At 42.5% G+C, this 23,760-nt stretch overlaps 1 protein-coding gene across 2 annotated transcripts in view; it reads left to right on the plus strand.

Annotated features, from left to right (window-relative positions):
* The window catches only part of LOC108714938 (synaptotagmin-9), a 95,310-nt gene extending 75,376 nt beyond the window's left edge, over window positions 1-19,934 (plus strand). Inside the window, exons 4-7 of one of the 2 annotated variants that reach the window (XM_041560904.1) lie at window positions 3,893-4,013; window positions 6,140-6,311; window positions 7,266-7,395; window positions 19,097-19,934. In XM_041560904.1, coding sequence (XP_041416838.1) covers window positions 3,893-4,013; window positions 6,140-6,311; window positions 7,266-7,395; window positions 19,097-19,165 — 492 coding nt within the window. In that variant the 3' untranslated portion in view covers window positions 19,166-19,934. Of the gene's footprint in view, window positions 1-3,892; window positions 4,014-6,139; window positions 6,312-7,265; window positions 7,396-19,096 lie in introns of those variants that run through there. The other variant, XM_041560905.1, reaches the window with a different exon arrangement.
* Window positions 19,935-23,760: the final 3,826 nt, after the last annotated feature.

A 23,760-nucleotide genomic window follows, 5' to 3' on the forward strand; every position in this document is an offset into this window, starting at 1 on the left:
TGGCTCTTTTTATATTGTTCATTTTTCCAATCATAGAGGAGACAATGTAATAAGCCTGACCTGGTGCCTACTAAGAGCCTCGTCTTCAGGCCGGTCCTCTTCTTTGTCCGCAGTTAATACCTATTTTAAAATGTATCCACCTGCTAAAGCTCCAGCGATGTTTAATCTAAAACCTTTGATAGATATGGAAATGAATTTCCTAAGAACCCAGGGTCTCCCCAGCAAGAGCCGCTAGCAAACCAGAATTGAAAGGTATTTATGCTGGAACACAGATGAGCTATTAAGTGCTTTTGTCATTTTCATTGACTCATTTGTGCTCAAGCAGAGCACTCAGTTCCAAAATACAAATTGCTTTCATATCATATGCAGGCACGTGACCATTTTTTCCCCCCTTAATGTAAATGGAGTTTTTCTGGGCTGCAACTGTGCCCATGCACTTGTTAATGCACATGATCATATCATTTTACCATCATATCTCATTAGCTCACTGAATCTCCACTGAAAACTGATTGGTTTGGAGGCGACAATGTAGAAAGCCTTAGGCTGTGTTTCTATAGAGAAAACATTTATTTCTTCCTTATATAGGAATCACATGTTTCCTCCTTATATAACAAGCATGGTTAATACCAATAAATAAGGCACCATGACACAAAATCTCCTTGGACAAACTAATTGTTTTATTGAATGCTTAGATCTAGGTTTTCACATATTGTTTTTATTGAAACAAATAAATTACATTTTTTAACTGTAGTACTCTGGTGAGCCCAAAAGGCTATATATAATATACAGGCTATATATAATGGTATGTTTATGATTAAGGGATTGATTCCCAAAACGTGTAAAGTGTACGAATTTTGCAGGTTATTGCAATAAACCTGCCTTCATTTACCGGAGTGCCGTCTTTTTCCTTTGGCCCAGGCTGATAAGCAGTTTCATAAAAATGTCTTATTCCCTAAATTTAGGGGTCTCGTAAATGGTTTTTATTGTGGGGATCGATAACTATGGCTTAAGGGGCCCCGGGTACAAGACAAGCTGCCATGCCCCCCGCCTCCAGATGTAGCATTTGCACTGGATTTGCACGTGCCGGAGGCTATGGCAGGGCCTGAGGGTGTCTTGGCCCTGGTGTGATCGCACCCCCCATATTTCTGCCACTTCTTGAAGTTACACCTGAGCTTAGGTCCCTTCCTAACATGTTGGTAGCTTTTTTGCCCCATGTATCTGGCCAAACCGATGACCTGCTTTAAACTCAGCCAGATATCTTGTGGCTAGGTTGTAAAAACAGAGAAGTGTGCCCTGGCCTGTTCATGGAACCAAGGGACCCTACAGTTAGTGATGAGCAAATTGTTTCGCCAGGCATACATTTACCGCGAAATTCCGCTATTTCTTTTATTTTTGCAGCGAAATTGGCTATGGGCAATGTTTTCAGCTGTTTTGTTTAACCTTGATCGTTCTTTACAGGGCAAATTATTTCCAAGCAGCCCATAGAATAGGTTTGATGGAACAGTACTGTAGTTTCAAAAGGGAAGGCTCTGGACCTACTGGTGGACAGTTGAAGCACTCCTCTGCAGTTAATTGGGTTATCTGAGGATGCTGAATTGATATGTACATTGAACATTCTTATAATGGTGTTTTGGGGGTTTGCAAAACAATTGTGTTTTGTGGGAAGACACAATGAAAATGGATAGACATGGTGCCCAGTTAGGTATGTCCCCAGTTAGAGGTCATCCAAAAAGAATCTTGGCTTTAATTGAAGCATTTACATGGAGCATATATACAGTTGTTAAAAAAGGAATTCAGTAACTAAGTGCCCCCTGTAACTGCAGGTTCTGCTTCCACTGTCATTGGGATTCAGAAAATTTTGATCACTGCCTCAAATTGTCTTTTTTGATTCCTCATATTACATCTTGGCAGTCGCATCAAGTATCATACTCAATACTATGCCTGGGGCTCTCAGCAGCATTACTAGGCCAATACTCTTGAGGTGGTCATTCAGAATATGTTGGAAGCCTATGCCCAGTGCTGAGTCAATGCACCACAAAAGAAAAGTTGGGTTGACAGTTGCTGTGAGCCTTCCACCTCTCCATGGGCATCATGTATCCTTAGTGCATGATGCTTTGACCAAAAAACATCAAGATGCCCAGTGGGCATCAGTGTAGGGGGAGATATTCATATTTTCCTTATGCCAGGCCCTTTAGCAAAACCTTCCTTATGCTAAACCTTTTCAGTAGTGATGGGCGAATTTGCGCCGTTTCGCTTCGCCGAAAAATTAGCGAATTTCGAACGAAATTCGCGAAACGGCAAAAAATTCGCGAAACGTTTTTTGGCGCCGGCGCCCGTTTTTGATGCTGGCGTCCGTTTTTTCGAAAAAAAATTTTTGATGCCGGCGAATTTTTTTCGCGAATTTATTCGCTGGCGGCGAATCGCGCAAATTCGCCGTGAATTCGCGCCTGGCGAATAAATTCGCCCATCACTACTTTTCAGTTCAAAGCAACCTTGAAGGTCAAATGTTTGATCAGTGCCCCTTTTTAAGGTTCAAACTTTGGCAGGGTCCCCTTAGCTAATTAACTGGTTACAGATATAGGAAAATATTGATGTATCAGTATTTCAGTCATAGTTTCAAGAATATCTAGGACAGAAACTACATATTCACTCCAAATCTAACCCTAACTGAACTTCAAGGTGGACAGTATGTTTTTTTTATGTTTTTTTAGTACATAGAACATTAACAGCCTTAGGTGCTTTGTGTTCTCATAACACTTAGGGGGTTATCTATTAAATTCCGAATGCCAAAAACTTGTAAAAAGGGAATTTATTATACCCCAAGGATGTAAAAAGTCTGGATCCGAAAATCATCTTAGACCTGTTGAGGTTCTATATAATAAGTCAATGGGAGAAGTCCAGAAGATATCTTGAACTACGCTCGGTTTCATGCAAGATTTCATGGTCTTCATGAGTTTTCAGGTGGGAAATCTGAAAAAATTCGTACGAGTTAAATTTTTGTACGATTTTCACCATTTTTTCCTGCACTGGATTTTTTTCAGGAATATCTATAGAAAAATAAGAGGAAATAACCCGTGCGAATTTGGTCGCAGTATATTTCAGAAAATAATGAGATAAATTCTGGGTTTTTTTTAAATAACCCCCTTGGTCATAGACTGGGCCTCCTCACATAGGTGATGAGTCTCTGGGAAACAAAATATCTTATTATTCTGGACATTAAGGAATATCTAGGATAGCTAATGACTAAGTGTCATCCTAAATGGCCTTCAGACTGTGCCTTATCACTGCTCCAAGTCACTCCAGGGTGGTCAGTCTAACAGTTTGGGAACTACTGTTCTAGTCTTGCTATTTATGGGGGTTCTCCTTGCTTGTTGACCACCAGTTGTTTATTACTGGTGCCTATAACCTGGGTTACTTAAATTAATCTGTGAGCAGCTTGGCCACTTGTGTCCCTATTCTAAAGTTAAAGAGAGGTACAATGGAAGGCAATTCTAAAATATGAAGACTGAAATGTGAAGGTTCTTTTTAAGGTGATTTCTTTTACAGTGTGATGGATGTATTTAATAGCCACTGTTCTGAAATAATGCATATTCTCTGTACTTCAATCCAGGAACAAGGCAAATATTATTTTATTTGACAGGCAGCCAACCTTCGAGATACTGTAACCTTTAAAATATGATTCAGGAAGGGACAAAAAGGCATTCATCCCTTTGATGGAAATAATTGAGTTTAAAATTGAGCTCTTTTAGGAAATTCTTTTCCTTTCTTTTTAGTGCAATAACTCAGAACAGTGCTATTGGATTTGTAGCTGGAGTTCTAAAGCCAGCTGTTTGCTGAGCTAAAAATAGGCTTGTGTCTTCAGTTTTGTTTTCAAGTCCATTCTGTTTTACAGGATAACGTTGATCTTGGTGATTTGATGTTTTCCCTCTGCTATCTCCCTACTGCGGGAAGGCTCACAATTACTATCATAAAGGCAAGAAACCTGAAGGCCATGGATATAACAGGAGCATCAGGTGAGAAGGTTGCTTGATTGAAAAGTTTATTTTTCTTGGAATTCATTTTCTATAAATATCAACCTGAACATATGGCCCAGGTTATTCAGGAAAGTTAGTCATAATTATCTATGGGATTAAAGTAAAACTGACTCATTCCTATGATGCATACATACTGTGATGGTTTCACCTGATGAAGGGGAGTTACTCCTTAAGATGTAGGGCTTTTACCCATACATTGTGAGATAGTTTGAGACATATACGTTGGGTTGGTATACTTTAAAAGGATCCTGCTGCCTGTTTTTATCTTCTCCCCAATCATTTTTAGTAATGCATATGAGGGGAGTATAGGATGGCCAATGATGATCATAAGCTAAAGGAGAAGATCTCAGCATTCTTGGGTGCGATTGCTCATGGGGGATTAAGGGATGAAATGAGCAAGTCCTGGGCTTAATGATAAGATATCGTGGTGATGAAATATTAAGGATGGATAAAGTAAAAACTGGGGCAAATGTGCTAACCTATATATTGTTTGCATATAATATTTAGGGATGCACCAAATCCACTATTTTGGATTCGGCCGAACCCCCGAATCCTTCGTTAAAGATTCGGCTGAATCCCGAACCGAATCAGAACCCTAATTTACATATGCAAATTAGGGGTGGGAAGGGGAAAAAATGTACTTCCTTGTTTTGTGACAAAAGTCATGTGATTTCCCTCCCCGCCTGTAATTTGCATATGCAAATTAGGATTAGGATTCGGTTCGGCCAGGCAGAAGGATTCCCCCAAATCCTGCTGAAAAAGGTCGAATCCTAGCCGAATCCCAAACCGAATCCTGGATTCGGTGCATCCCTAATAATATTGATGGTTTATAGCAGTGATCCCCAACCAGTAGCTCATGAGCAACATGTTGCTTCCCAACCCCTTGGATGTTGCTCCCAGTGGCCTCAAAGCAGGAGATTATTTTTGATTTACAGGCTTGGATGAAACTTTTGGTTGCATAAAAACCATTTGTACTGCCAAATAGAGCCAACTGTAAGCTGCCAGTCCACATAGGGAGTACCAAATAGCCAATCACAGCCCTTTGTTTGTGTTCTCAAGAACTATTTTCTTGCTTATGTTGCTTCCTAACCCTTCTTACATTTGAATGTTGCTCAAGGGTGAAAAAGGTTGGGGATTCCTGGTTTATAGTATGGACAAGGAACCTAGGCCAAATTAAAAGACCTCTGCATAAAATAGTGATGGTGCATATGATATATGGGAAATAATCTAGGCTAAATATGTAGAACTATTCATTGTATGGATGTGATATTGATGGAGTTTCAGGTGGACAAGGCAGAAACTAGAAGATGTATACATTGTATGTGTGTGATAGTTATTGGATGTATATGGGGTGAAGAAGGTAGAGCCTAGATTGAATATGCTTGGGTGTTATAGCAAAGGAGTATAGGATAGACAAGGCAGGTTGGATATGACAAATTATATAATGTTTGTGTATGATAATGATGGTTTATAACATGAGTCCCCAACCTTTTTAACCTGTGAGCAACATTCAGGTGTTGAAAGAGTTGGGGAGCAAAATAAGTGGTGTAATTAGCCATTTGGTAGCCCCTATGTGGACTGGCAGCTACAGGAGGCTTTTTTTGGTAGTACACCTGGTTTTTTACAACCAAAACTTGCTTCCAAGCCAGGAATTCAAAAATAAGCACCTGCTTTGAGATCACTGGGAGCAACATCCAAGGGATTGGTGAGCAACATGCTAGGGATCATTGGTTTATAAGATGGACAAGAAGATCCTAAGCTGAATGAAATGATCTCTGCATTCTTTGGGTGTGATAGTATTGAAATATAGGATGGACGGAACATTATCTAGGATGAGTGTGATGGAGTATCTATTGTGTGGCTGTGATACTGATAGAGTTTCAGATGAACAAGGTTTAACTAAACTAATTGAGAAGATCAGTATGGATGGACATAAGGTAGAATAGAAGATCTATTCAGTTGTAGTACTATTGTACAAGAAAAGAAGCTCAGATACAAGTCTGAACATCTCCTGAGACAACAGGCAATAGTTTGTATTTCCAATTTTTGTCTGTTAACCTTTGCTTTGATTTCTTTTTTTTAATCCCCTTCCCTTTATCCTGCAGATCCCTATGTGAAGGTTTCAATCATGTGCGAAGGGAGAAGGCTAAAGAAAAGAAAAACATCCACAAAAAGGAACACCCTCAATCCAGTTTACAACGAAGCCATAGTGTTCGATGTCCCTCCAGAAAATATTGATCAAATCAGTTTATTAATAGCCGTAATGGATTACGACCGGTGAGCTATCAGAGTAAATTATTTATAATGCGGGGCACAACTATACACAGTTCACACTCTTTGTTTCATTTAAAGGAGAAGGAAAGGTTAAAATTAAGTAAGCTTTATCAGAAAGGTCTATATAAATACACCAGTAAACCCTCAAAGTAATGCTGCTCTGAGTCCTCTGTCAAAAGAAACACAGCAGTTCTTTCCTTCTATTGTGTACTCATGGGCTTCTGTATCAGACTTCCTGTTTTCAGCATAAACCTCCAGGGCTTGGGCTTGAGCATGCTCAGTTTGCTCTTCTCCCCCTCCTTTTCCTTCCTCCTTCCTCTCCTCCCTGCTGTAATCTGAGCCCAGAGCTATGAGTGAGCAGGGAGAGACTCAGGCAGGAAGTGATGTCAAACCCAACTAATATGGCAGCTGCTATCCTAAACAGAGAGCTTCTAGAGTTGTTTAGTAAGGGCATGGACACACATGCAGTTTTACGGCACGACTTTTAAAAAATCCGACCTGCTTAGCGGTTTCAAGCTTAGGCAATGGCACACTAGGTTAGCGTATTGACGTGGCAATAAATTGCTTCAGTAGCTTTCCTTCTACTTTAAGAATTTTCATTTAAAAACGGTGCTAATTAGCTTTTGTATTATTAACAAAAGCTAATAAGCCGTAGAGTTGAATCCTTATTTCTTTTTTATTTCAATAAATGCAGATTTTAGAGTTATAGTGCGCTCCATCTCAATTATATATGATCGCCTTGGTGGAACCATGACAAGAAATATGAGTAACATAAAAAAAAACAGAGCACTCGACTTTATAATAGTGGAAAAAAACAAGTTTATTTTATTGTCGCTTCAATCCATTATGGGGAATTCCATTCCAATTACATTTATGTTTGGGTATTCATGGATATTCATAGATATATATTTGCTTTACATAACATTTTCAGAAAAACAGTATCCAACTTTTTCACAGTGTAGGTCACAATGAGATTATTGGTATATGTCAAGTCGGCAACGATGCGGAGAGTTTAGGCCGGGAACATTGGAGCGAGATGCTGTCGTACCCACGGAAACCTATAGCACATTGGCATCCTCTTACCGAGGTAAGACCAACGTTCCACCATGACAACATGAGTATTTTCACTGTGGTTTGAAATGTTTGCAATCGGTTACCCTGTCGAGAGCACAGACCCGTCAAGAGGGCATCTTAATAAATGGATGAAAGGGAATTCTGGAGGCCCACTGTTTCTCACCACTGTCAGTCCCACCTCACCAGTTCTGGCTCATGCCCATCTCATGTCTCTCAGAGTCATAAATCTCTCCCCTACTCCACACTGGGTCATCCACCAAGACAAATCATGACCCACAACGGGATAAGTGGGCTGATCATGTCATTTTTCATTAAGTTTAAGAGGGGGGGGATAACTTGGGGGGTGCAAACTTTCTGTGCAGGGTGATAGTCAACCAAAGCCTTAGAACAGCCCTGCTTATATTCTTCAGGAGGCCCAAAATATTTATTTTTGGCAAAATTCTTTTTTTTTAATCTCTTCCTCCTGCCAAATATTTGTTGAAAATTGCTATTTTCATAACTATTTCGCTTCACCTCCAGTTTCAACCACGACTATTCTGAAGCTTTAGGTCTTCAGGCATTTTTTTGGGTTCAGTCCCCCATTGCAGCCAAACTTTTAGTTGAGCCCCTCTTAGCTTGTAACAAAGTTATGGATCATACAGTGGATCATACAGTTCCATGGATCTACAAGATAGTATAAAAGCATTCATCTGAAGATTTCATCCTAATTGGCCTTCAGGCTGTCCCCCTATTTTGTATTGTATTTACTTATCTATATAACACCAAAAATACATGGTATAAAAACAAATTGGGGCGCTAGTAGCTTCAATATACAGTTGGAATGAGGTCCATGCAATCTATTAGCGGGGCATTTACTACAGCTTTGGAGCCACTGTTTTAGGCTAAAATGGCAATTTCAGTGTTTTGTTTCCCCACAAATTTGTAGCTCAGTAGGTGGGGGATTAAAATCCTCTAAATCCAGTGTCAGAATGGCCCACTGGAAAACCAGGAAAACTCACGGTGGGTCCCAGTGCCATTGGCCCCTCCTGCTTCTAACCATTTGGCCTGTTTCATGGTCATTACCCAGTGGTGTAACTAGATATTACTGGGCCCCACAGCGAATTATTTTTCAGGCCCCCAAAATTTTTAGCAGTTGACTTGTTTTACCAATATTTATTGAAACTGTATATGAATTAGGGCCTCGTGGGGCCCCTATACCTCCTGGGCCCCCCTGCAGGCGCAGGGTCTGCTTCCTCTATAGTTACGCCCCTGTCATTACCTACTTCTGTACAGGAACAAAGAGGCTAAATAGATAGAATTATTAAAGATTATTGAATAGAAAGAAAAGAGAGAATAAAGGTTGAGTGAGGAGAGGAAGAGGATAAATAATTTGGAGAGTGGAACCATGGTCTAAGGTTTTCTGGTGGGCCCTGGCATCCCAGTCTGATACTGTCCAAATCTCTCCAATGTTGTATATAGTGTAGTATCGGACTGGCTGTTAGGGATTAAATATGCCAGGCGTCCCTTGCTACTTGTGTTACACCAACCTGGCAAACCGAACAAAGGGTCATCATAGCCTTTCACCTCTGGACCCCTTGATTGACTTTTGGCAGGATAGGACATTCAGATTATGAAGCAGAAGAGGAACCATGTCAGGCTGATTAGAACTATGAGCTCCTGCCTGAAGATACTGTTCAAGAATAGAATGGTAAAGCCAAAGAAACAGTTAATCCCAGAGATGAGCAATGAAACATAAATGGTTCAGGAGGAGTTTGTCATTGTTTATACTGTGGGCTGAAGAAAATCAGCACCTTAGCAGGAGCCCGTGAAAGTGATTCATCCTCGATAAGCTGAGTTCTGCATTAATTTATACCAACAGGCAAAAGTGCACGTCTCATTTATAAAGTAAACTTAACAAGTAACTTGTTCTGTGGAGGAGCCAACTCTCCGAGTTGTTTGGAAGCCGATGACATTAGATCACCAAGAAAAGTAATTGAAATTTGATTTATGGAAACTTTGTGTAAAAGGCTTGGCGAAAGTAAGAGCTATAACTAGTATGGAAAATTCCATATATTGCCATAATGAGATCAAGCACAATGTGGGAAGGCTGTGACCAGCTAGAAACTTCACAATCTGGGCAAAACTGAAACTGCAATGACAACTTTACAGAAGCTAAGGGAAGTACATATATAAATATACCTTCACCATTCAGTGATACTCACACATTCCAGGTTCTTATAGGAACATGTCACTGTTACTTAAAAGCACATAGGGTTTTTGAGTACTTAGAAATGCATTGCCAAAGTACCCGCTACTACCCCCCCCCATAGACCTGCATCAGGGTTGGACTAGCCCAGTGGACCCCGCCGACCCAAGCCCAATCCCTCCTGGGAATTGTGGACACTTCCCTTGTGCCTTTCTTTGCAGTCGCAAAAGGTAAAAAAAAAAGTAAGGGGTCGGAGGACATTATGACTGGGATGGGGGGCCCTGGACAACCCAGTCCAACACTGACTTGCATAGATGTCTTCTCTTGTGCCAGCACTTGACACTACAGTTTCCTATAAAGACTGGCAATTTCAATGGTAGTCTATTAGTAGGGGTTTCAGCCTTCTTGAGGTTGTGTTTTTGAGCTGCCCCCAGTTCTGGCCCTGACTGTAATGGTGGGTGGGTACTAGATACATAACTCTTCTGCCTGTCTAACCCTAGTTTGGGTCCTTCTTTAACTCATGCTAAGGGACAACTTCAGGCTTGTCACACATCCTAATTCCACATATCTTCCACTCATTAGCTTTTAGGGTGGTTATAGTGTGGGGCTCACCTTGGGCGGCCTTGCCATGTAGCCAAGCATTGACTACAATCACTGACACCCAGCACGATTCCCAAACTCCCACCGCCTCTTCAGCCAGTGGCGTAACTAGATATTACTGGGCCTCACAGCAAATTATTTTTCAGGCCCCCAAAATTTTTAGCAGTTGACTTGTTTTACCAATATTTATTGAAACTGTATATGAATTAGGGCCTCGTGGGGCCCCCACGAGGCCCTAATTCATATACAGTTTCAATAAATATACCTCCTGGGCCCCCCTGCAGGCGAAGGGTCTGCTTCCACTATAGTTACGCCCCTGTCTTCAGCCATGGCCATAAACCAATCCTTGCGGTTGGGCAAAGCCAAGAAAGGCTGGGGCAAGTGTTATATGTGAATATTCACTACCATTGTTGGAAGTAAACATGGATGCACCTGCAGGAACCAGTTAATTCCATAATGGACCATGGAGACACAATTTTCACTGTTTTTCCACCTGCCAAGCTGGAAATGCATGGGCACCAAAAGGCTTCAATCATCTTACAGGGATTTTTCATAGACACAAAGCAGGAATAAATATAGGTGTACAGGTGATTTAAAGGCATGTCTTGTGTCACTGAAACCCTGGTTTATATAGTGAATAAAGTACCCCCTATTTTAAAATATAAGGATATTATAAATCACCGGGGAGTTCCATGACTGTATAAAAGCACAAGGCCGAACGCCGAGTGCTTTCATACAGGTCATGGAACTCCTCATATTTAGGGATGTAGCGAACGTCGGAAAAAAAGTTCGCGAACATATTCGCGAACTTGCGCAAAAATGCGAGCGGTTCGCGAACGGTTCGCGAACCCCATAGACTTCAATGGGAAGGCGAACTTTAACATCTAGAAAAGACATTTCTGGCCAGAAAAATGATTTTAAAGTTGTTTAAAGGGTGCAACGACCTGGACAGTGGCATGCCAGAGGGGGATCAAGGGCAAAAATGTATCTGAAAAATCTGCCTGTGTGTGCTTGGAAGAGATAGTGTAGGGGGAGAGCTGTTAGTGATTTCAGGGACAGATGATAGTAAGCTTGCTGGCTAGTAATCTGCTTGATACTGCTCTGTATTGGAGGGACAGAAGTCTGCAGGGATTTGAGGGACATTTTAGCTTAGGTAGCTTTGCTGGCTAGTAATCTACTGTTCTCTTTAAACAACTGCCATACGTTGACCTTGTAGGCATTGTTTGCCCAGTTTTTTTGGACGCAGCCACTGAAGCACAGTTGCCAGAAAAAATATGCCATATAAATGCTGAAAATAGTAATTTTTCGCCATACGTTGACCTTGTAGACATTGTTTGCCCAGTTTTTTTGGACGCAGCCACTGAAGCACAGTTGCCAGAAAAATTATGCCATATAAATGCTGAAAATATAAATTTTTTTTGGTTGCAGCCACTGAAGCACAGAGGCCAGAAAAATTATGCCATATAAATGCAGAAAATATGCATTTTTTTGGTCGCAGCCACTGAAGCACAGTTGACAGAAAAATTATGCCATATAAATGCTGAAAATATTAATTTTTTTGGTTGCAGCCACTGAAGCACAGAGGCCAGAAAAATTATGCCATATAAATGCAGAAAATATGCATTTTTTTGGTCGCAGCCACTGAAGCACAGTTGACAGAAAAATTATGCCATATAAATGCTGAAAATATAAATTTTTTTGGTTGCAGCCACTGAAGCACAGAGGCCAGAAAAATTATGCCATATAAATGCAGAAAATATGCATTTTTTTTGGTCGCAGCCACTGAAGCACAGTTGCCAGAAAAAATATGCCATATAAATGCTGAAAATAGTCATTTTTTGCCATATACGTTGAGTCAACGTATGGCAAAAAATTACTATTTTCAGCATTTATATGGCATATTTTTTCTGGCCTCTGTGCTTCAGTGGCTGCGGCCAAAAAAACTGGGCAAACAATGCCTACAAGGTCAACGTCGTTGATCTTGTAGGCATTGTTTGCCCAGTTTTTTTGGCCGCAGCCACTGAAGCACAGAGGCCAGAAAAAATATGCCATATAAATGCTGAAAATAGTAATTTTTTTGGTCGCAGCCACTGAAGCACAGTTGCCAGAAAAATTATGCCATATAAATGCTGAAAATATAAATTTTTTGGTTGCAGCCACTGAAGCACAGAGGCCAGAAAAATTATGCCATATAAATGCTGAAAATATAAATTTTTTGGTTGCAGCCACTGAAGCACAGAGGCCAGAAAAATTATGCCATATAAATGCAGAAAATATGCATTTTTTTGGTCGCAGCCACTGAAGCACAGTTGCCAGAAAAATTATGCCATATAAATGCAGAAAATATGCATTTTTTTGGACGCAGCCACTGAAGCACAGTTGCCAGAAAAAATATGCCATATAAATGCTGAAAATAGTCATTTTTTGCCATACGTTGACCTTGTAGACATTGTTTGCCCAGTTTTTTTGGTTGCAGCCACTGAAGCACAGAGGCCAGAAAAAATTAAACCAGTAGGGTTTGCACCCTAGTTTGTAACGGTGGCGGAGGGAGGAGGAGGACGCTAAAGGACAGCTGTGTGTGGAGTCATGAGGCTTGAAGAGAAGGACAGCTGCATAGAAGTCAGAACAAGTCTTCCGGCGTGCAGTAACCCTCCGAGATCCACCCCTCATTCATTTTAATAAAGGTCAGGTAATCGACACTTTTGTGACCTAGGCGAGTTCTCTTCTCAGTTACAATCCCTCCTGCTGCACTGAAGGTCCTTTCTGAGAGCACACTTGAGGCTGGGCAAGACAAGAGGTTCATGGCAAATTGTGACAGCTCTGGCCACAGATCAAGCCTGCGCACCCAGTAGTCCAGGGGTTCATCGCTCCTCAGAGTGTCGATATCTGCAGTTAATGCCAGGTAGTCCGCTACCTGCCGGTCGAGGCGTTCTTTGAGGGTGGATCCAGAAGGGTTGTGGCGCTGCCTTGGACAGAAAAACATTTGCATGTCTGACGTTACAGACTGGCCAAAGGGCTTTGTCCTTGCAGGTGTGCTCGTGGCAGGATTACTGGCACCTCTGCCCCTGGAATGTTGATGAGTTCCTGAAGTGACATCACCCTTAAAAGCATTGTACAACATGTTTTGCAGGCTGGTTTGTAAATGCCGCATCTTTTCGGACTTGTGGTATGTTGGTAACATTTCTGACACTTTATGCTTGTACCGAGGGTCTAGTAGCGTTGCGACCCAGTACAGGTCCTTCTCCTTAAGCCTCTTGATACGGGGGTCCTTCAACAGGCATGACAGCATGAAAGACCCCATTCTCACAAGGTTGGATGCAGAGCTATCCATCTCCGCTTCCTCATTATCAAGGACTGCATCATCCACGGTCTCCTCCCCCCAGCCACGTACAAGACCAGGGGTCCCCAAAAGGTCACCACTAGCCCCCTGGGAAGCCTGCTCCTGTTGGTCCTCCTCCTCCTCCTCCACAAAGCCACCTTCCTCCTCTGACTCCACTTCTGGCACCTCTCCCTGCGTTGCAGCAGGTGCCTGGGTTCGTTCTGGTGATTCCGACCAGAAATCGTGCGCTTCCAGCTCCTCGTCACGCTGGTCTACAGCCTCATCTGTCACTCGTCGCACGGCACGCTCCAGGAAGAAAGCGAAGGGTATTAGGTCGCTGATGGTGCCTTCGGTGCGACTGACCATATTTGTCACCTCTTCAAAAGGTCGCATGAGCCTGCAGGCATCGCGCATAAGCACCCAGTAACGGGGGAAAAAAATCCCCAGCTGTGCAGATCCAGTCCTACCACCCAGTTCAAAAAGGTACTCGTTGACGGCCCTTTGTTGTTGCAGCAGACGTTCCAACATAAGGAGCGTTGAATTCCAGCGAGTCTGGCTGTCAGAAATCAAACGCCTGACTGGCATGTTGTAGCGCTGCTGAATGTCAGCAAGGCGTGCCATGGCTGTGTAGGAACGTCTGAAATGGGCCGACACCTTTCTGGACTGGGTGAGAACGTCCTGGAATCCTGGGTACTTGGAGACAAAACGTTGGACTATTAAATTTAACACATGTGCCATGCAGGGCACATGTGTTAAATTGCCTAGTCTCAACGCTGCCAACAGATTGCTTCCATTGTCACACACCACTTTTCCGATCTGCAGTTGGTGTGGGGTCAGCCACCGATCGGCCTGTGACTGCAGAGATGACAGGAGTACAGATCCGGTATGGTTTTTGCTTTCCAGGCACGTCATCCCCAAGACAGCGTGACAACGGCGTACCTGGCACGTCGAATAGCCTAGGGGGAGCTGGGGTGCACAGGTGTGGAGGAGGAGAAGGAGGACCCAGCAGCAGAGTAAGAAGAAGAAGAAGACGAGGTAGAGAGCGATGGAGGAGTAGAGGTGGTGGCAGAACCGCGTGCAATCCGTGGCGGTGACACCAACTCCACTGTTGTTGTTGAGCTACCCATTCCCTGCTTCCCAGCCATTACCAAGTTCACCCAGTGGGCAGTGTAGGTGACATACCTGCCCTGACCATGCTTGGAGGACCATGCGTCAGTAGTCATATGGACCTTTGGCCCAACACTAAGTGACAGAGATGCGGTAACTTGGCTCTGCACATGTTGGTACAGGTGTGGTATTCCCTTTTTAGAAAAAAAATTGCGGCTGGGTACCTTCCACTGCGGTGTCCCAATTGCTACAAATTTGCGGAAGGCCTCAGAGTCCACCAGCTGGTATGGTAAAAGCTGGCGGGCTAAGAGTGCAGACAAGCCAGCTGTCAGACGCCGGGCAAGGGGGTGACAGTCAGACATTGGCTTCTTACGCTCAAACATGGCCTTCACAGAAACTTGGCTGGTGGCAGATGACTGGGAATGGGAACAGGTGGTCAAGGTGGAAGGCGGAGTGGAGGGTGGTTCAGACGGGTCAAGGAGAGCAGAGGTAGAGCAGTAAGATGCTGGACCAGAAGGAGTGTGGCTTTTAGTTTGCCTGTTGCCTTTGAGGTGTTGCTCCCAAAGTGCTTTGTGCTTGCCGCTCATGTGCCTTCGCATAGAAGTTGTACCTATGTGGCTGTTGGGCTTACCAAGGCTCAGTTTCTGACTGCACTCATTGCAAATTACAATGCTTTTGTCAGAGGCACACACATTAAAAAAATCCCACACTGCTGACTTTTTGGAAGTGTGCGATCTGGCGGTAACAGTAGAAGTTGGCGGAGTTGGCGGTATTGGCGGCAATGGCGGGTGCGTTGGCCGGCTGAACACAGGTGCCGATACATGTTGTTGCCCTACTGATCCCTGCGGGCTGTCCTCCCTGCTTCTTCTAAGTCTTATTCTCCTACTGCCTCTCTGACTCTCCGTCTCTCCATCTGAACTACCCTCCTCTTGCTCTCTTCTACTAGGCACCCACAAAACATCAATCTCCTCATCATCATTCTCCTCAGATGCATCAATTTCTTCTGACACATCACAGAAGGAAGCAGCAGCGGGGACCTCCTCCTCATCACTCATTATGTCCATCTCTATCGTGTTCTCTGCCAGAATTAAATCTGGTGTAAGGTCCCCATCTCCTTCATCTTCTTCTGGCAATAATGGTTGCGCATTACTCAGTTCAAGAAACTCATGGGAAAATAACTCCTCTGACCCCAGTGAAGAAGGGGCACCGGTGGTGGAGGAAGTGTTACGTGGGGTGGCCATAGCAGTGGAGGATGAGGAGGATGTTGTGGTAAAGTTAGAAACGGTAGAGGATGGGGTGTGCTGTGTAAGCCAGTCAACTACCTCTTCAGCATTTTGGGAGTTCAGGGTCATTGGCTTTTTAAAACTGGGCAATTTGCTAGGGCCACAGGATTGCATAGCAGCACGGCCCCTAGCACGGCCTCTGCGTGGCGGCCTGCCTTTGCCTGGCATTATTTTTAAAAAAACAACAACAACAACAAAAACTCAGTTGGTTTTTCTGGAAACGATAATACACACAGCTAGATGGCGGGTTGAAGAAAACAGTGTGCAAATAATGCCTACAAGGTCAACGTATACACTACTACAGCGGTGGATACGGATTACGTAAAATATATTATGGCTGCTTGAAAAAAGTCACTCCGGTGTTTTTTCTGGAGACGGTAATATTATGGATATTTAGACAGAATGTGAACAAGGTCACACAGCTAGATGGCGGGTTGAAGAAAACAGTGTGCAAATAATGCCTACAAGGTCAACGTATACACTACTACAGCGGTGGATACGGATTACGTAAAATATATGAATGCTGCTTGAAAAAAAGTAACTCAAGTGGTTTTTCTAGAGACGATAATATTATGGATATTTAGACAGAATGTGAACAAGGTCACACAGCTAGATGGCGGGTTGAAGAAAACAGTGTGCAAATAATGCCTACAAGGTCAACGTATACACTACTACAGCGGTGGATACGGATTACGTAAAATATATGAATGCTGCTTGAAAAAAAGTCACTCCGGTGTTTTTTCTGGAGACGGTAATATTATGGATATTTAGACAGAATGTGAACAAGGTCACACAGCTAGATGGCGGGTTGAAGAAAACAGTGTGCAAATAATGCCTACAAGGTCAACGTATACACTACTACAGCGGTGGATACGGATTACGTAAAATATATGAATGCTGCTTGAAAAAAAGTAACTCAAGTGGTTTTTCTAGAGACGATAATATTATGGATATTTAGACAGAATGTGAACAAGGTCACACAGCTAGATGGCGGGTTGAAGAAAACAGTGTGCAAATAATGCCTACAAGGTCAACGTATACACTACTACAGCGGTGGATACGGATTACGTAAAATATATGAATGCTGCTTGAAAAAAAGTAACTCAAGTGGTTTTTCTAGAGACGGTAATATTATGGATATTTAGACAGAATGTGAACAATGTCACACAGCTAGATGGCGGGTTGAAGAAAACAGTGTGCAAATAATGCCTACAAGGTCAACGTATACACTACTACAGCGGTGGATACGGATTACGTAAAATATATTATGGCTGCTTGAAAAAGTCACTCCGGTGTTTTTTCTGGAGACGGTAATATTATGGATATTTAGACAGAATGTGAACAAGGTCACACAGCTAGATGGCGGGTTGAAGAAAACAGTGTGCAAATAATGCCTACAAGGTCAACGTATACACTACTACAGCGGTGGATACGGATTACGTAAAATATATTATGGCTGCTTGAAAAAAGTCACTCCGGTGTTTTTTCTGGAGACGGTAATATTATGGATATTTAGACAGAATGTGAACAAGGTCACACAGCTAGATGGCGGGTTGAAGAAAACAGTGTGCAAATAATGCCTACAGGGCAAATAATGCCTAAAAGGTCAACTTATACACTACTACAGCGGTAGTAAAATAAAAAAAGTAAAATAAAAAAAAAATGAATATTAAAAAAAAAAATTAAAGTTGGTGCTGCTGAACTACTAGGAGCAGCAGATTAGCACACCAGTCCCACTCCCCAACACTGCTAGACTAATAGCACTGGGCTCTTATAGTAGTAGTAGTAGTAGTAGTAAAACAACAAAAAAATAAATAAAAGCAGTCCTTACAAGGACTACTGTTATTGCAGCAGTCAGCAGATGAGATCAGAAGCAGGACAGCTGCCCACTGCAGCTACTGTACATACAGAGCACTGCAGTAGAAGGTAGATTACTAGCCAGCAAAGCTACCTAAGCTTAAATGTCCCTCAAACCCCTGCAGACTTCTGTCCCTCCAATAACAGAGCAGTATCAAAACGATTACTAGCCAGCAAACTTTCAACTGTCCCTGAAATCACTAACAGGCAGCAGCTCTCTCCCTACACTATCTCTTCAGCACACACAGGCAGAGTGAAAAAACGCTGCAGGGCTTCGGTTTTTATAGGGAAGGGGAGTGGTCCAGGGGAGAGCTTCCTGATTGGCTGCCATGTACCTGCTGGTCTGGGGTGAGAGGGCAAAAAAAAGCGCCAACAATGGTGAACCCAAAATGGCGAACGTCGCGCGACGTTCGCGAACTTCCGGCGAGCGCGAACACCCGATGTTCGCGCGAACAAGTTCGCCGGCGAACAGTTCGCGACATCTCTACTCATATTTATCAACAAGGGCTACTTTATTTATTATAATACACAAGTTTTAGTGAGTCATGTGACAAATGACATCACTACTCACCATTTATAACTGATGACATCACTACTCGCCGTTTATAAAGATATAATTTACAAGATATCCATGGCTTTTGTGTATTATATTATGTTATTTAGTTATTTAGAGGAGTCCAACCTGACTGTCAGGCATCCAGGGCTCCATCGACATCGTAAACCCTCCCGCTGCAGCATTTATGACATGTCTGACATTTCTGATGACTGTGTAAGAGCAGTTTTGTTGGCTTAATAAAAACTATAAACCCCCCTAATCCGTCTATGTAGCAATGTGCCAGAATGAGTCACATGGAAGAGCTTTCTAGATTCCCAGCGTGCAATTAGAGCAAGTGAAACAGGTAGGGGCAAGGAGGAATGGCACGGCGGGGAGCAAGGCATGTGAATAGCAGGGAATAATCAAAATACAGCAGAAAAAATAAAATCACATTTAGCTGCGCATTGTTTAACAAGGTATGGGCGAATGCACAAAAATGGGGTAAAAAGAGGCTTTTTCCTCTGTCATGCTCCGTTATTCAGCAGGACCAATTTAAAAGGGTTCAGCATCATCTCCTGTCTATGCAGCAGCAGCAGAGCAGTTAATAATGGGCGCAAAAGCTTTTTTTGTTACATTTTTATTTATTTCATGGACATACATGAAGGTGATCGCAGATTCTGCCTTGAACAAAACTCCATTGTTCTGGGATGCTTGCCACTGGCAAAAAAATGGAATTTCGAATTTCTAATAATCATACTTGCCATTGTTGTTGTTTTTGTTTGTGTTCCGAATACTGAATTCATATTTCTTTTTTTCTTTTATATGCAGTGGTCCGCTCAGGCTGCAGCCGCAGGCAACGGGTCTTGCAATTCTTTGAAGGGTCCCCCATCTCCATGATGAGAAGGCTGAAACGGGCGAGAGAAATGCCCCAGACGGTGACAAAGCACATCAAGGAGTGCCAACATCAAATCGCTGCCCGAGCCCCTTTAACGTCAGAAGGGAAGAGCCGAGATGATACAATATTTGTTTGTTTTCAAGTTCTTTGGGGGGTTTTTTTCCCTCTTTGCTGATTTCTCCCTTTGGCTCATGACCAGAATGGGACTCCGGCATGCTGGTGATTCCATATACTGTATCTCCTCCGCACATTGTCGTATTCTTCTGTTTTTTCTAAAATAACTTGCAATTATGACACCTACACATCCAACATTATCATTTCTGACGCTTAATTCCAGTCTGTTCTGTTTCGTATTAAGTCCTATCACATCAGTGTTACATTGACTCCTCCAATGGTGTTTCTTGCAGAGTCAAGGACTGTCCGTCACTGATAAAGAAGTTCCGTGGCATGAAATGTGCTCCCTTACTGGTGTAAGCCATAGCAAACAGATAACAGCTGGTTGCTATAGGCAACTAGACCTGGAGCACACTTAAAGCCTTAGTATTACACTGACTTTGACATCGCCTGGCACTGACGGCCTGTTCTGTTATACCATATTGTTGGTGGTGCATGTTTTCATTTTCATTTCAACATATGAAAGGATATCAACCTTTGTTTCCAAATTTTATATAAAGTCCAAATCTTACAAACACGCATTTCATGTACTGTGTTTTATTTCTATAAACCCAGTATGCTCGACTTATTTTGTTCTTAATAAAAGGATGTCTATGAGAATTGTTTGTTTCATGTTATACAGTTATTCCAGCTGTGCTTTGTCTCCGATTAGGTAAGTAAGGGGTTTGTGGAGCCACTGAAAGTGGTTGTGGCTGTCTAGAAGGAGTTTCTTGCACTTGTGCTTTCAGGTGATTGCTATAGCAGGCAATTGGGGGTGAATTAGTCCCCTTCAGTTTCAAATAATTGACCCCAAAATCACCTGGACTACCAATAACCTTTAGAGTTATGTTATACCCACTGACCTTATTATCACTCACAGACAATATTTGTATTGATGAACATGAGACATTGTATACGAGGGCATTAATAAAGGCTCCAGATGCAAAATTGTGCCCCTTAATGCTGATTTGCAAAGCACTCATGTCCAGGGCCTTGCTATGCTCTTCACAACTCATAGCACAACAGCAAGTATAGGGCACCCTGTGCTCCCTAACTTTCATGTCTGAAGGGTGTACAAGTTAAGGAGCAGGATGGTAGATGTCTCCTGGAATACAGTTTTCTGAATGTCGGCAGCATGGTATTCATAGGGGGAGTGTAGGTCTTTGTATCTATGGTACAAAAGTGCAAAAAAACATGGCGGTTTGAATCATGACTTTACATTGGGATAGATATGCCAGTTTGTAGGATGCAAATGGCCCTGTAATGTAAACCTATGGCTTGCTTAATTTGGATTGGTCCACCATGTAGATTAGGTTTTTGCCCAAAAAAGCTTGAGAGCTTCACTGAAATGATGACACTGAGTGCTTCCATTACACTATTATGGCTCAACTTTGGTCACTAATGTTTGCCGAGATACCATTCATGCCAGATCTGGAACTAGGATTAGGCAGAAGAGCAGGGTCCAAATGGGCCAGTGAGACACTGGGAAAAAACTTGGTGGGCCTCTTCCCTCTACCCTGATCTGCCGGCCACCACGAAACATACAGCGTGAGGGTTGCCTGGGGCCAGCCTGACCCTGCCCTGATTCATACCTGCCCATCATACCCTATGTCAGAATTAGACATTTTTTTTTGTATACTTCATTATGCCCAGAAACCTATAAATTCCCTAAAGCCCCATCAGCATTGCCACAACCCCTAACAATAACCTATCACAGCCTTCATTTGGTATCCCCATGGAATTTTTTCTAGCTTGTATGGCTCCCCAACACTTTTTACATTTGAATGTGGCTCTCAAGTAAAAAAAAGATTGGGTACCCCTCCAGGATCGGACTGGGCCTGTGAGGCTCATGAAGCCTGACACCCTGTAGCCCAGATCTGCCCCCTGCCTTAAACTCTGCTATTCTGTATGGGGGGGGGAGGCAGATTGGGGGCTGCAGCTGAAGAGGGGGGCCCTGAAGTTGGAGGAGGGGGGTTGAGGGTCCCAGGCATATGTGTACAGGACTGGTGGCAGGCTGGTGGGCCACTGGACCCCTCCCCTTTCTTTTGTCCAAATACACATCCAGTTATTGCAAATAGCAACAAGCCCCTCCTAAAGTGCCAAAACACATGTATAACCCAGTTTTATTGCACTATAATTATTATTGTACATTTCAGGACTTGCCTGTGCTCCCTTATTCCCTCTCATTCTCCATCATTCCATTGTTCCCAACGTACGAGGGAAGCAGAAAAAAAAGAGGCAATTCTATTAAAACACTAAATAATGACATCCAGTGTGTTACAGAGACAATAGAAAGCCCTGGGTAAAAATGCAACGAAGAAGCCTTTTCTGATTATTGAAATGCGCTTGTGCAGATAGCGTCCCTTTTAGGAGTGTGCCGGAATATGTTGTTATAATTTGTGTATCAATTATAAAACAGCTTGCCAAAAAAAAATTATTTGTTTTTGACTGTTCTGCGAGCAGAGCCGCATTTCATTTTCCTTGTCTTCTCATGTCCATTACCATTATGGATTCCAGGTATTGGAGGGAGCGTAAAACCGTGTCCAATTAATAGGCAGGGGATCTGAATCAGGAAACAGCATGAAAACATTGTGATTGGGGGCAATTAAAAAGCACATTTACTGTAAGTGCCAAGGCTGCTAATTCTATAATTCATGAAATACTATATTGTATTGTATTTGTAAGCTCAGAGTGGTATTGGCTGTGCTTTATAATATTTTAGGCAATTCAAATCAGTTGGCATGGCATGCATTAAATATACACAGATAAAGATATATCTGTATGAATGTGCCATTCTGCGTTGGCATTCGTGGAATTAATGGCACATTTTATTTCAGTTACTGCTTTGTTCTTTACCCGTGATGAATTGTGCATGGCCTGGTTCAGGTCTGGACTGGGATTCAAAATCGGCCCCAGCATTTTAAGTATATAGAAGCCCAATGTTTTCCCTAAAACAAATGCAAACACTTGGCACAAGCCATTCAACAATATTCAACCATATTCATTGAAAACAGCTGTGACGTCTGCATCAGCTTTAGGGATGTAGCGAACGTCGGAAAAAAAGTTCGCGAACATATTCGCGAACTTGCGCAAAAACGCGAGCGGTTCGCGAACGGTTCGCGAACCCCATAGACTTCAATGGGAAGGCGAACTTTAACATCTAGAAAAGACATTTCTGGCCAGAAAAATGATTTTAAAGTTGTTTAAAGGGTGCAACGACCTGGACAGTGGCATGCCAGAGGGGGATCAAGGGCAAAAATGTATCTGAAAAATCTGCCTGTGTGTGCTTGGAAGAGATAGTGTAGGGGGAGAGCTGTTAGTGATTTCAGGGACAGATGATAGTAAGTTTGCTGGCTAGTAATCTGCTTGATACTGCTCTGTATTGGAGGGACAGAACTCTGCAGGGATTTGAGGGACATTTTAGCTTAGGTAGCTTTGCTGGCTAGTAATCTACTGTTCTCTTTAAACAACTGCCATACGTTGACCTTGTAGGCATTGTTTGCCCAGTTTTTTTGGACGCAGCCACTGAAGCACAGTTGCCATAAAAAATATGCCATATAAATGCTGAAAATAGTCATTTTTCGCCATACGTTGACCTTGTAGACATTGTTTGCCCAGTTTTTTTGGTTGCAGCCACTGAAGCACAGTTGCCAGAAAAAATATGCCATATGAATGCTGAAAATAGTCATTTTTTGCCATACGTTGACCTTGTAGGCATTGTTTGCCCAGTTTTTTTGGTCGCAGCCACTGAAGCACAGTTGCCAGAAAAAATATGCCATATAAATGCTGAAAATAGTCATTTTTTGCCATATACGTTGAGTCAACGTATGGCAAAAAATGACTATTTTCAGCATTTATATGGCATATTTTTTCTGGCCTCTGTGCTTCAGTGGCTGCGGCCAAAAAAACTGGGCAAACAATGCCTACAAGGTCAACGTATACACTACTACAGCGGTGGATACGGATTACGTAAAATATATTATGGCTGCTTGAAAAAAGTCACTCCGGTGTTTTTTCTGGAGACGGTAATATTATGGATATTTAGACAGAATGTGAACAAGGTCACACAGCTAGATGGCGGGTTGAAGAAAACAGTGTGCAAATAATGCCTACAGGGCAAATAATGCCTAAAAGGTCAACTTATACACTACTACAGCGGTAGTAAAATAAAAAAAAGTAAAATAAAAAAAAAATGAATATTAAAAAAAAAAATTAAAGTTGGTGCTGCTGAACTACTAGGAGCAGCAGATTAGCACACCAGTCCCACTCCCCAACACTGCTAGACTAATAGCACTGGGCTCTTATAGTAGTAGTAGTAGTAGTAGTAGTAAAACAACAAAAAAATAAATAAAAGCAGTCCTTACAAGGACTACTGTTATTGCAGCAGTCAGCAGATGAGATCAGAAGCAGGACAGCTGCCCACTGCAGCTACATACAGAGCACT

The sequence above is a fragment of the Xenopus laevis genome, chromosome 4S, assembly GCF_017654675.1.
Source record: "Xenopus laevis strain J_2021 chromosome 4S, Xenopus_laevis_v10.1, whole genome shotgun sequence".
NCBI lineage: Eukaryota > Metazoa > Chordata > Amphibia > Anura > Pipidae > Xenopus > Xenopus laevis.